Source organism: Erythrolamprus reginae, chromosome 1 (genome assembly GCF_031021105.1).
Source record: "Erythrolamprus reginae isolate rEryReg1 chromosome 1, rEryReg1.hap1, whole genome shotgun sequence".
NCBI lineage: Eukaryota > Metazoa > Chordata > Lepidosauria > Squamata > Dipsadidae > Erythrolamprus > Erythrolamprus reginae.
The window spans coordinates 93,880,532-93,895,059 of record NC_091950.1 but is presented as its reverse complement, the minus strand read 5'-3'; the positions used below and the strand labels follow the sequence as shown (position 1 = coordinate 93,895,059).

The 14,528-nt window shown below is 40.0% G+C and overlaps 1 protein-coding gene across 1 annotated transcript in view; it reads left to right on the top strand.

The window, feature by feature from the left end:
* Positions 1 to 14,528, top strand: part of LOC139157682 (transmembrane protein 178B-like) — a 38,161-nt gene that overhangs the window by 330 nt on the left and 23,303 nt on the right. The window contains exon 1 of the mRNA XM_070734707.1: positions 1 to 98. This exon is cut by the window's left edge and continues 330 nt beyond it. Within this exon, the coding sequence (XP_070590808.1) occupies positions 1 to 98 (98 nt within the window). The remainder of the gene's footprint in view (positions 99 to 14,528) is intronic.

The window sequence follows — 14,528 nt, the reverse complement described above, 5'->3', positions numbered from 1 at the left end:
GCAGTGCGGCCGCCGCTTCAACTCCACCGTCTCCGGCTTGTGGCGGCGCTGTCACCGCGCGGGCTTCGAACCGGAGAGCGAGGAGCTGATCCAGAAAGGTGCGGAGCGACGCGCCCCGTTCGGTGGGCAGGTTGGGCGGGCTGGGCAGGCGGAGGGGCGCGGACGACCTTTCTCCGCCAGTGGGACGCTCTGTGAAGGCGCCCCGGGGAATGTCGCTGGCCAGGGTGCTGAAACGCCAACATATTGCTCTCTGTGTAGCTTAGCCGTTGAGCTCAGTTGTGGTTTGATAACGACCCCCCCCCGCCGCCCTTTATTTGGAGGGTTACTCTCTTGGTCCCTCCTCCCTCCAAATATGAGCTCCTTGAGATCCCGAAGCCTTTTCTTCCGCCATCTGGGAGCTAAAGGCTCGGTAGCAGCGCCGACTCTTCCCAAGTATAAGGATTCATTAAAATTTATTTATTTATTTATTTATTTATTTATTTATTTATTTATTTATTTATTTATTTATTTATTTATTTATTTATTTATTTATTTATTTATTTATTTATTTATTTATTTATTTATTTATTTATTTATTTATTTATTTATTTATTTATTTATTAAATGCCGCCCTTCTCCTTAGACTCAGGGCGGCTTACAACATGTTAGCAATAGCACTTTTTAAAAACAGAGCCAGCCTATTGCCCCCACAATCTGGGTCCTCATTTTACCCACCTCGGAAGGATGGAAGGCTGAGTCGGGGATGAGATGGGTCTGACTTCGGATTTCTAGGATTTCAGATTCTGTAGGTTTTTTGGTTGCTATGTGGACGCACACCCCTAGTCAGCTCTAGAGTTGCCATGAACATGAAAGGAAAAAATAATAATGACGGTGGTCCTCTCTGTGCAAATTCTGGATGAACCAAACGGTTGGCAAGGTTTTCGGTAATTGCAGCATTTGTGGAAGCGCTGCTGGGGCTAGATGGATATATCATAAGCTGATTTGATTTTTCATATTTGATTCCCCCCCCCTCACATCCCTTACCAAAACGTTTTCCATTCACTTAGAATTAGGAGCCCTTATTTGATATATATATATATATATATATCCCTGGAAACATTAGCCTTCTGTTACATCAACATCAAAGTCTTCTATCATCAATATACAGCTAATACACTTATTACTGCATAAACATTACGGAATACAATCCATCTCATCAAATCCCTGGAATACAACCTTGGGCCGTGTCTCTGTGATTTGGAAGGGGGAGGGAAACTAAATTGTGGAGTCCGAGAGAAATGAAATTCAGGAGTTGCAGAAAATGATAATTGCTTATTGATAGGGACCATTCAGAAAAACAATTGCTGAGTGTGGCATGTAGACATCATGGCATTAGAGAGTTCCCTTTGTTTAATCATTTTTTAAATTAATTCTGGCTCAGATATTTTATAATGAAATAAATTGTTGTAATTCTTTTGCTGCAGAATTTTGAGCTCAGTCACAGATGGTTTCCCTCATGTTTTTAAAATAGTGACATGTCTGATGTCAGATTGCTACCCATTTATTCCTCTGTCCAGGCATTGGCTACTTTGTCCAATATTTGAGACAGATGTTTGTGATGTTCTGTATGTAACAGGTTAGTTAGCCTATGACAGTCTCTTGGCTCATGCATATATAGGAATGTGATGATTTGTAGGAGGTTAATTTTCCCAACTAGGTGGAGATATTTTTTCTGCTCAGTAAACATAGAATTTCTGCAATTAAATTATTCAAAGAATTCTACCTGCTCTTCTGGTGTTGAACATTAGAGCAATGGATCCAAATCCTAGGCATGTTTTATACAGTGTAATTTTTATGTTACATAAAAGTTATTTTTGGATCGGGAGAAGTTCCAAGGTATGGATAATGATATTGTGACATAACTGACCCAGCTGGGGTGATTTTTAAAAATATCTGTTTTCTGTGCTCCTCAGGGCTTGGAAGAATTTTAAGAGTCTACATGATTCATAAGCTTTTGCAAAGCCTTATGGTAGTCACTTTGCTCCTACCCTCTCAGAATGAAAAACTAACCCAAAATAGGAAAAGTTTGAGAGTTTTTAGGGATGCAGTGAGCGCCTTAAATGTTCATTCCTAAACATCTAAAAAAACAAGTTTTCCAAAATTGAAAAAAAAAAGATTAAAAAATAGTATCAATTGTATACCAAACTTGAGGATTGGAAATCAGGGATGTTGTGTTGCAATGGTCCTTCTTCCTTGGGGGCTGGATCCAGTTAGTGTTAATGGGGGAAGATCTAGCCCTAGCCCTGTGCTTGACTTAGGTCTCCATGCTCCCTCTGCTCTTAGTTAAGATCTACTTGAAACCATTGGGTGACATGATCCATCAGCAAGGGGTTAAATATTGTCGAATTGTATGCTAATACATTTCTACTTAGGCCAATCAAATGGTGCAATAAAGGTTTTTACCCAATGTCTGGAGGCCCTGGAAGTCTGGATAGAGAAGAATAGGTTCTAGACTTAATCTGATAGCAAAATCAAGCCACCGTATCTAATTTTGTATATATTTGCTCGTTAATTGTGCAAATTTATATGCCACGCCCATGTCTATTCCATCAGTCAAAGCAAAGACTCCCCCACAGCTAGATCCTATTATAACACCCTTGCCTTATGGTCTGATGGCAGAACCAAATTTTTAGGCCTTTCAAAGAATCAACACAGTCAGGGCACCTTGAGCTTTAGGGCACAATTCTATAGGGCAGACGCAGCAACAAGACAACAAGTTTCCTAGATCCCATAAAAGAATGCTGCTCTATAGAGAAGACCTGAAACCTGCCCCATCTTGCTAGATCTGGTAGAAACTACTAGACTACTAGACTAACTTGAGGTTGTGAATGCCCCATCACTTGACACATTCAAAAGAAAATTGGATTGCCACTTGTTTGGGGTGGGGTGGGTTTTCCTGATTGAGCAGGGGGTTGGACTTGATGACCTGCAAAGTCCCTTTCAACTCTAATAATAAATAAAATACATAAACATAGGGAGGACCCCTATATCATGTTCCAGTGAAGACCGAGGGAGTGCAACCCTATTCAGAATGAATTATGGGAACTCTCCATATCCAGAGGCCCCTAAAACCCAAGGCCATTCAGTCTTCCTGAGGTTAAGATGAAGCCTATTTTTCCTATCCCAACTCTCTTAGTATCCAGGTACTGTGAGAGAGCATCCTTTGGGCAGCCCAGGAAAGAGATGTATAATGGAATATTATCAGCATATTGATCATACCTGATGCTGTGCTGATGCATGACCTAACCTAGAAGTTTCATGTAGATGTTACATAGAAGTAGAGACCGTTGAGCCTTGGGAGACCTTATACATGAAAGGCCGAGGACTGTAACTCTTCACCTACCAACACTGATTGAAACCAATCTCAGACAAAGGGAGAGAACAGTTGAAGAACAATGGCTCCCCCGTTACCCACTCCCTGATCTGGTTCAAAGGGATCAAAGGTATGGAAAGTTTTGAATTTAATTAATTATTTAATTAAAAAGGGTCCGGACAGAGACACAATCCCTTACCAGAAGTTTTCTACAAGCATAACTAATATTACCTTCGTGCTATATTCTGGTCTGAACTTATACTGAATTATGCCCAGATAATCCATTTCCTCCAAGGCCCTTTGATATAGTGATCTTTTCAACTTTGCAACAACCTCCCTGAAAATGGAGGTTGGGAGTGGGGTGAAAATTGTCCAGAATTCTGAGATTAATTGACATCCTTTTGAGGAGAGGGAAAGTGGCATCTTCTTCCAAAGCAGGCAACACTCTTCATTCCCACAAGGAGGGACCACTACCAACTAGACTTAATGGTATGTTGTCTCCTAGGAGTCTTTAATCAACCCAAAAGGATATGTCTTCCTAAATTAAAAAAGAATTTGTTTTGAAAGATGGACGTTGCTTATTTCTTTTTGAATGGGTTTCATCACTTGGAAACCTGACAAGGGGAAGACCATATAATAATTCCCACATCTGGAAATATTACAACTTTAATTTTGGATGGGATAACACTCCTCCAATGTGCTGGGATGAAATTTGTGAAGCCTGTTAGATTCCGTTACCTTTTTCGAAGAGCAAATCCATCCTAGGCACTCATCTGCCTTGTGTACAAATTCCACCCTATCCTAGTTTAGGAGACTGTACTGAGAGTTATTCATGCCTTGTTCACCTGTCATTTCTACTGTTGTAATACTTGTACATAATGCTTCCCTTAAATACTATCTAGAGGTTACATTTGGTGAAGAATGAAGCTTCTAGATAGTCATGTGTTTGTGTATGAGTATGCGTGAGTATTAATTAATCAACCCTGGTACACCCATCTGGTATACCCATCTCTTTGACAACTGTTGTGATATATGCGATACTGGTTACTGTCTATAAAATCTGCCATGCTATAATGTGGACTACCACCTATCTCTGATTACTTCAGAGGATAATCAGAATTGCAGAAAAAACAATTCCTGCCAATCTGCCTTCCATTGAGGACCTGTATACTGCACGAGTCAAAAAGAGGGCGGGTAAAATATTTACTGACCCCTCACATCCTGGACACAAATTGTTTCAACTCCTACCCTCAAAACGTCGCTACAGAGCACTGCACACCAAGACAACTAGACACAAGAACAGTTTTTTCCCGAACGCCATCACTCTACTAAACAAATAATTCCCTCAACACTGTCAGACTTTCTACTAAATCTGCACTTCTATTCTACTAGTTTTTCTCATCATTCCTATCAACCATTTCCTCCCATGTTGACTGTATGACTATAACTTGTTGCGTATATCCTAAGATTTTTATTAATATTGCTTCTTCATTGCTTATTTGACCCCTATGACAATCATTAAGTGTTGTACCACATGATTCTTGACAAATGTATATTTTATTTTATGTACGTTGAGAGCATATGCACCAAGACAAATTCCTTGTGTGTCCAATCACACTTGGCCAATAAAATTCTATTCTATTCTATTCTTATCTCATAAAATCTGATTGGGTAGATGTAGTTTGTGTCCTTTCTATGAAGGAATGCCACATGCGACACCTGCTCTTTGGAATAGATTCTTCAAATATTTCCAGTTTGGTAAAGCCCTTCTGTATGAGCCCTGGAAATCTGTCTTTCTACTGAGCATTGTGCTAGGGTGTTGGGTGAGTTCATTCGGCAATGGTTTGGGATTATGAATAAGTTTGTGGTTTGTCCTTTGTTGTATTCTATTTGTGGTGCTGTCTTTCTATTGTTTTACTATGTGTATTATTTTTTTGCTCTTTGATTTAGGGGCCAAGAGTCACAAATGCAAGTTAAGTGGCTATATATAAGTCACATAGGTAATTAAATAAATGTATGGCCTCTTGGGGCACAATGAAAGGGTTCTTGAGCTGCGTGGTGTAGCTATAAGAATTCATCCCAAATATGATAGTGGGTGCCATTATTGATTTTTAAACACAGATGCAGCTCTAGGCATTTTCTAGAGTAGTAGAGACTTCAACAAAGCATTTTTGATGTATCGTCTGACATTCGTTACTAAATTATTTGTTTCTGACTGTTAAATAGTAATGGATGTGTCTACTGGTCTACTTTCTTCTTTTAATTTTTTAATTTCAGTGCTTTTACTGTCCAATCTTACTTTAAAAAAGAACATTTTTTCTCCATCCTGATATTTTTTGACATGCGCCCAACAGCTTTTTATGAAGCATGGCTATTGCCTTGTGCTACTCTAAGGAGATAACGGTTATCTTCATTTTTCTACATCACTGACTCAGGAGCCATAGGCTGAGACTGTGTTGAGCTTCTTATGATAATCACTGAATCACAGAGTTTTTCCAAAGGATATCCTTCAGATAAAAGAGCTGTGGAAATTGCAAACATAATGGATTGGTTATGATAAATATAACAATATGTTATTCTGATATAAACGATATCAGAAATTTCACTTGATCGCCTTACATTTCTGAAAAGTGCAACATCTACAGCTTACAGATAAGGAGAATGAATGATTCTTCTCCTTCCTAAAAACATATCCTGCTCTTCAGCATAACTACAGGTAGTCCTCGACTTATGACTTCTGTTGGGACCATAACTTCCATTGCTAAGTGATGCAGTTGAGAAGAGATTTTACTACCCTTTTTGCTACAGCCATTAAGCATATTGGGCCTCCTCCATTGACTTTCCTTGTTGGAAGATCCCTGGGAATGGGACAACTTGCCACAGCCAACCTGCTGTGGCCAACATGCCATGGCCAACTCATTGCAGGATGACTAGACATGGCTAACTTGTTGCAGGACAGTTTTAACAATTCTATTTGTTTAAAATAAATAAACATTATTTTAAGTTTTGCCATTCGAATTTCATTCTGTCCCTCCTTTTGCATTTTCCTTTAATTATTCTATTCCACCATTTCTTTGATATTACTGTAACTCTTGTCCTGCAGAGAGTTGGCCACGTTGAGTTGGCCATGGCAAATTGTCATAAACCCCTCCTGGGAACATCACCCGTGGTGATCACATGACCCTATTATGTTGCAACAATTGTAAATGGAGACCAGTCACCATATGCCCAAATTTTGATCACAGGATCACAGGGAAGTTGCAATGATTATAAGCTCGGAAGGGTTGTGAGTCATATTTATGTCTTGTCATAACCTCAGATTGTTGTTAAAGGAATGGCCATAAGTAGAGAACTACCTGTATGTATGATTGCTAAAAACAAATTTGAAGTGATACTTACAAAAATAATTAATTAGACAACAATTATAGACTTACATGGCTGCGTGTTGGTTACCACCATTTCTTTGGTGGCCATCTGAAGTTACAATGGTACTGGAAGAAAAGTGACTGTGACCTTTTTTATTTGATTTGATTTTGATTTTGATTTTATTGGATTTGTATGCCGCCCCCCTCCATAGACTTGGGGCGGCTAACAACAGTAGTAAACAGCATATTACAATCCAATATAAACAGTTAAAAACCCCTATTGTAAAACCAAACATAAATACAGACATACCATGCATAAAATTGTAAAGGCCTAGGGGGAAAGAGTATCTCAATTCCCCCATGCCTGACGACTGAGGTGGGTTTTAAGAAGCTTACGAAAGGCAAGGAGGGTGGGAGCAATTCTAATCTCTGGGGGAAGTTGGTTGCAGAGGTTCGGGGCCGCCACAGAGAAGGCTCTTCCCCTGGGTCCCGCAAAGCGACATTGTTTAGTTGACGGGACCCGGAGAAGACCCTCTCTGTGGGACCTAACTGGTCGCTGGGATTCGTGCAGCAGAAGGTGGTCCCTGAGATAGTCTGGTCCGGTGCCATGAAGGGCTTTATAGGTCAATGCTTTAAATTGTGACCGGAAACTGATCGGCAACCAGTGCAGACTGTGGAGTGTTGGTGTAACATGGGCATATTTGGGAAAGCCCATGATTGCTCTCACAGCTGTGTTCTGCACAACCTGAAGTTTCCAAGCACTTTTCAGAGGTAGCCCCATGTAGAGAGCATTACAGTAGTCGAGCCTCGAGGTGATAAGGGCATGAGTGACTGTGAGCAGTGACTCCCGGTCCAGATAGGGCCGCAACTGGTGCACCAGGCGAACCTGCCACAGCCAAAAGATGTTTCTCTAATGTGAGCTGTGGATCGAGGAGGACGCCCAAGTTGCGGACCCTCTCTGAGGGGATCAGTAGTTCCCCCCCCCCCAGGTTGATGGACGGGCAGATGGAATTGTCCTTGGGAGGCAAGACCCACAGCCACTCCGTCTTATCAGGGTTGAGTTTGAGTTTTATGCTTATGACCTTTACAGCATTCCCTTGGTCATGTGATCAAAATGTGGACACTTGACTCAACTAGCATGCATTTAGGTTGCGACATCCTGGGGTTATATGATAAACTTTTGCAACCTATTGACAAGCAAAGTCAATGGAGAAATCGGATTCACTGATTTAAGTTACCAACTTAACACCTGCAATGATTCACTTAACAACAGTGACAGGAAATGTCGTAAAATGTGGTAGAATTCAGTTAACAACAATCTTGCTTAGCAATGGAAATTTTGGGCTCAATTGTGTTTGTAAGTCGAGGACTACCTGTTACATGGCCTTTTGTTCTTTACACCTCTTGTTTCTTTTTTCTTTTAAGATCCATTCAATTCCATTCAACCACAGTTTTTGAAATCTTCTCCTTCTTTCAACTTTCTACAAAAATGCACTTTCATCAACTTGCTCTTATTTTTAATCCACCTGTGTTTAAGTCACAATTGTTCTCTCCACTTCAATCGTCTGCTAAGCGTTCCATTTATTCCCATTTATTCTTTATTTCATATACGATTATATGATTCTTCTCATGTTCAGAAACCACCCTTCTATTCCATACCGAATATGTTTTCTCTCAACCAATATTTAAATATCACTGCACTTAATGAACTTTGGAAGAGCAAAACAGGGATCTGCCTAAATCCATAAAGTCTTATATAAGGTAAGGTGACCAGATTTTTACTTCGGTAAAGTGGGACACCATTGACTGGAGGTGGGGGAAGGGATGGGACAGACGACTGAAAAATCTCTACAGACTTTTACCTCAGTGTTTAGATAAGATCCCATTGTGCTCTGCAGCTATTTGCAACCCTCATTTTTTTCTCCCCCCCCCCTCCCTACTTTGCTGCCTGGTCTGACGGAAACTTCACTCCATGCACTGCAGTTCATTTTGTCTTTCTTCGTGGCGTCCACGTTTTTTCCTGGCACCAGCAAGTACAATATTTATTTATTTATCTATTTATCTATTTATCTATCTATCTATCTATCTATCTATCTATCTATCTATCTATCTATCTATTTATTTATTTTGTCCAATACATAATACACATTAAAGAGAAAGATATGTAATAATATAAATAAAGAAAAGAATAGAAGAAAAGATATAAAAGTATAGGTGAACATATTTGAAAGGAAGAAAAGATAAATGAGATAAGGAGAGACAATTGGACAGGGGACGGAAGGCACACTGGTGCCCTTACTGACCTCTAAGACGGGTGGGGAAACTTGGAAGCCGTGAAGAAGGAAGCTCAGCTCCGCATTGGCCGATTTCAGGCAGCGCGGAAGCTGAGTTGCCTGCTGGGCGATTTCTTCAAGCCACGTGATCGCCCGGCATCAAAGGATTAATAATAATAATAATAATAATAATAATAATAATAATAATAATAATAGGTTCGCCATCATGAAGAGCGGCATACAAATCTAATTAATAATAGTAATAGTAATAATAATAATAATAATAATAATAATAATAATAATAATAATGGAGACAGCAGAATTGAGGAGAAGCAGCTAGAGAAATTAGTGAAATACGAAGATCTAAAAATCGAGCTGCAACGACTCTGGCATAAGCCAGTGAAAGTGGTCCCAGTAGTACTTGGCACGCTGGGCGCAGTGCCAAAGGATCTCAGCGGACATTTGAAAACCATCGGAATTGACAAAATCTCCATATGTCAATTGCAAAAGGCCGCTTTACTGGGATCGCTACATCACGCAGTCCTAGGTGCTTGGGAAGCGCCCGACTGGTGATGAAATACGAAATCCAGCATAGAGATCTCCTTTGCTGTGTTGTATTGACGTAATAATAATAATAATAATTATTATTATTATTATTATTATTATTATTATAATTATTATAATTGTAATAATTGTAATAATTGTAATAATTATAATAATTATAATAATTATAATAATTATAATAATTATAATAATTATAATAATTATAATAATTATAATAATTATAATAATTATAATTATTATAATTATTATAATTATTATAATTATTATAATTATTATAATTATTATAATTATTATAATTATTATAATTATTATAATTATTATAATTATTATAATTATTATAATTATTATAATTATTATAATTATTATAATTATTATAATTATTATAATTATTATAATTATTATAATAATAATAATAATAATAATAATAATAATAATAATAATTATTATTATTATTATTATTATTATTATTATTATTATTAATTAGATTTGTATGCCGCCCCTCTTCGAAGACTCGCGGCGGCTTTCCAAGACACATTTAACAAATTTATTTATCTGTAGCTTTTGTACTGTTCACTTCATAACTTTGTGGATCAACAGCTGCATTGTTGGCACCCATATAGCCTTCGTGCACAGACATTAGAGAAGCTAAATTCCATAAACATACCATACCACAGCTGCAGGAATTGGATATGTCTAGTCTAGGAGAAAGAAGGACTAGGGGTAACATGACAGTAGTGTTCCAATATCTAAGCAACTGCCACATAGAAGAAGGGGGAGTAGGGTCAACCTATTCTCCAAAGCACCTGAAGGCGGGACAAGAAGCAATGGATGGAAACTAATCAAAGGAGAGAACCAAGCTAAATCTAAGGAGAATTTCCTGACAAAACAATTAATCAGTAGAATGACTTGCTTCCAGAAGTTGTGAGTGCTCCAACACTGGAGGTTTTTAAGAAGATGTTGGATAACCATTTGTCTGAAGTGATATAGAATTTCCTGTCTAAGCAGCAGCTTGGACTAGAAGACCTCCAAGGTCCCTTCCAACTTTATTTTGTTTTTGTCTTTTATTTGTGCATTTGAACAGTTTCACAGCTTTATCGTTTTTCAACATTCTACCAGCATTTAGGACTTTGCTTTTCTTGTATACTAACATTTATTTCAATTGTTTAGAATTCCCATTCAAATCCCTAAAATATTTCATCTAGCCTCTTTTCCATTCAGCTTCATTCCACGCGAGTTTTCTTAAATCATTCACTGTGATGGCAACACTTTCTTTAGCCTTTTTCATTCACTTCCAGAACAATTTTACTATAAAAATCACTCTTGAACAATAAACTATGTGCCACGCTTTAAATCTAAAGAAAAAACTCTCTGAGGTGCTTTGGGAATAATTCACAACAGATCAGAGTGCAAAAGTGTTGCTGGTTGAAACCACTTGAAAAGTCCTCTTTTTTGGCTTGCCTGTTGCTTTGCTGGTGGGGTAATTCATGCCATTGGTCAGCCTGCGGAACACTTAGCCACTAGCGCCATTTCACAGGAGTGGAAGAAGAAAATGAGGTGTGCTAGGACCAATGCTGGACGAGAGCAGTGATGCGCTCCTATGGTGTTCTGTCTGGGTTTTCCCAGACCTCAACACCAACTGAAAAAACAGCCAGACACTCTGGTAAAAGCCAAAAGTATTTTATAGCTGGAAAAAATAAGCACAAAGGAAAACCTGTCTTCACAACAGACAGGCTATAATACGTTACAGCAGGGTCCTGATGTCCAGTCAATACCACAAGCTTCTTGCTGGCACACCCCCCCAAGGTTTCAATAGTCCAAGGCACAAACCAGGATTGTAAGCCACCAAAGTTCACAGACAGGTCTCACGAATCTCCAAGATAAAACTCCACAAGCCAGGAAGGGTGGGTCCGCCTTTTATCCTTTCCCAAGAGCACCACACCCAAACCCAGCTGTGACCTCTAATGCTGGAAATACTTAGCCAATTGAGTCCGTCTCTGATTAGCTCTCCTTTGTCGCATATCTATGATGTCTTGAGCATTTTCCCCTAAGGAATCCAGGCTGCTTGCTGGGGAGAGCTCCCCCTGGTGGGACTCTGGCTGTCCTTCTTCTTCAGCCTGGGATTCCTCTTCCTCGTCAGTCTGCACCTCCTGTTCCTCAGCCTCTCCCTCTGAGCTGGAAACCGACAGAAGGTCAGCCATTCCCGGAGGGGTCCCAGACTGAACCACAACATATGGGTACGGTCAGGTATGCAGAACCAGTAGAAAAAGTTTGAATTTCCCCCCCCCCTCCTGGGCATGTTTTTCCCAGCACAGTAAATGAGGTTAAATGTGTATAATTTTAGAAGAACCGTGTGTGTGTGTGTGTGTGTGTACACATACAGTTTATATAGTAGATAATGTATATTTTTGTGTGCCTGTGTGTAATATGTATGCAAACATATGGCATACGGAGAGGGGCGACATACAAATCTAATAAATAAATAAATCTAATAAATAAATACATAGAATTATATAGCATATTTTGGATGTTCAGTAATAGTAGATAGGGAAATTGTATCTCTTTGAGGTGAGGAGAGGCCAAGCACCCTAACCCTAACTCTAACCCAAACCCTTGATGTGAGTGACGTCAAGTTGGCCACCTTCTAGCCAGTCACATGACCTTTAAGCCACGCACCAGTCACATGATCATCAAGCCACTCCCACCTGGTCACATGACTGGCAAGCCACACCCATAAAATAAGCCACGCATACAATGCAGTAGTAAAATTTTTTGCAGCCCTTCACTGGGTGAGTGTCATTCTCTCTGGGATTGATGTACAACACTCTATACCAGTGATGACGAACCTATGGCACGGGTGCCACAGGTGGCATGCGGAGCCATATCAGCTGTCGAACTAGCTCAGCTCCAAAGTGCATGTGTGTGATGGCCAACTGATTTTTGGTTTCCATAGAGGCTCTGGGAGGGCGTTTTTAACCCTCTCCCAGCTCCAGGGAAGCCTGGGGAGGATGAAACACGAGCCTTCTGGGCCCATCAGAAGTTGAGAAACAGGCTGTTTCCGGCCTCCAGAGGGTGTCCGGAGGGTGGGGAAAGCTGCTTTCACCCTCCCCAGGCAGTGAATTATGGATGAAGGCACTCGCGCACATGCTCTTTCGGCACCCAAGGGAATAAAGGTTCACCATCACTGCTCTATCCTATTCCATTGAAGTAGGTGGGGAGTGAAGTGCTTCTAATATGGGGCCAACGAAAAAGCAGAACTAAGTATGATGATGTCCTACCATAGAATCTTGTGCCAGCTCTAGTTTGGTAAACTTCTCCAAAAATAGCAATAGCACTTAGACCTATCTACCACTTCACAGTGCTTTACAGCCCTCTCTAAGCAGTTTACAGAATCGACATATTGCCCTCAAAAATCTGGCTCCTCATTTTACCAACCTTGGAAGGATGGGAGGCTGAGCCAACCTAGAGCCAGTCAAGTTTGAACTCCTGGCAGTGAGCTGAATTTGCCTGCAATACAGCATTCTAACCACTGTTTGAAAAGCATTCCAGTTCCAGTAAACATCAATTATATTTGCAATATATACTGCTCAAAAAATAAAGAGAACACTCAAAGAGCCCATCCTAGATCTGAATGAATGAAATATTTTCATTGAATACTTTGTTCTGCACGAAGTTGAATGTGCACAACCGCATGTGAAATTGATTGTCAATCAGTGTTGCTTCCTAAGTGGACAGTTTGATTTCACAGAAGTTTGATTTACTTGGAGTTATATTGTGTTGTTTAAGTTTATTTTTTTGAGCAGTGTATTATTTTCTTTTTGTGCGGAGGTATGTACCTTCAAGTCCATTTTTTTTGCTCCTAGCACCTGCCTGGTCAAATCCTTGCAGATTTCTTGGTACAATTTCCGAAATTGTTTGTCCTTGCTTCATTAGTCCTAGGGTTGAGAGAGAGAGAGAAGCTGGTCTGGGGCTAACCAACTGGCTTTTGGCGTAAGATGGGGCTAGAATAACATAAGAACATAAGAAGAGCCATGCTGAATCAGGCCAAAGCCCATCGAGTCCAGCATTCTGTTTTTACACAGTGGCCCACCAATTGTCCATGGGGATCTTGAGATCCCTCCATTTCCCCTGACCCCCCCAACAAATGGTACTCAAGAGAATCCTGCCTGCCTCAATCAACATAGAGGCGGCACATGGACATCTGTTTCAACAACCACCGATACACTTGGCATCCATGAATCTGTCTAATCCTGCCTTGAAGCTATCAAGGCTGACAGCTGTCACGACCTCTTCTGGAAGTGAATTCCATAAACCAACGACCCTCTGGGTGAAGAAATATTTCCCTTGATTTGTCCTCACTTTCTTACCCCTTGTCCTAGTATTGTGTGATAGAGAAAAGAATTTTTCTCTATCCACCTTTTCTATCCCATGCATGATTTTATACACTTCGATCAAGTCACCCCTTAAACGCCGTCTTTCAAGGCTGAAGAGACCAAGGCGTTGCAACCTGGTATCATAAGGGAGGTGCTCCATTTCCTTGATCATTCTTGTTGCCCTTTTTTGCACCTTTTCCAGTTCCATTATATCCTTCTTGAAGTGCAGTGACCAGAACTGTACACAGTACTCCAGTACTCCAAGTAATGCCTGGTCTCTCCTTTGCTTTCCCTTAAATTTGGAATCCCCCCCCCCAAATGCATCTCTAGAATCCCTTTTCAAAATTCACCCCTTTAAATCTTTCGCTTTGGAAACAAATAAAAGACACCAGTATTTGATAGAATATGCTGTATGCCACAAGTTATTCCTGCCTCCATTTTCCCTTTCCTGTTCCTGTCTGCTTGTTTTTTCTTTATTATTTGTGCTTTGGGAAAGGGATTTGTCAAACAGTGCCTTTGTTAAGCCCTGTGGCACTAAATAATGTCTAGATTCTGCTGTTCCTACCTTTGTAGCGATAGTAAAGCTGCAGTATTCTGTTTCCAG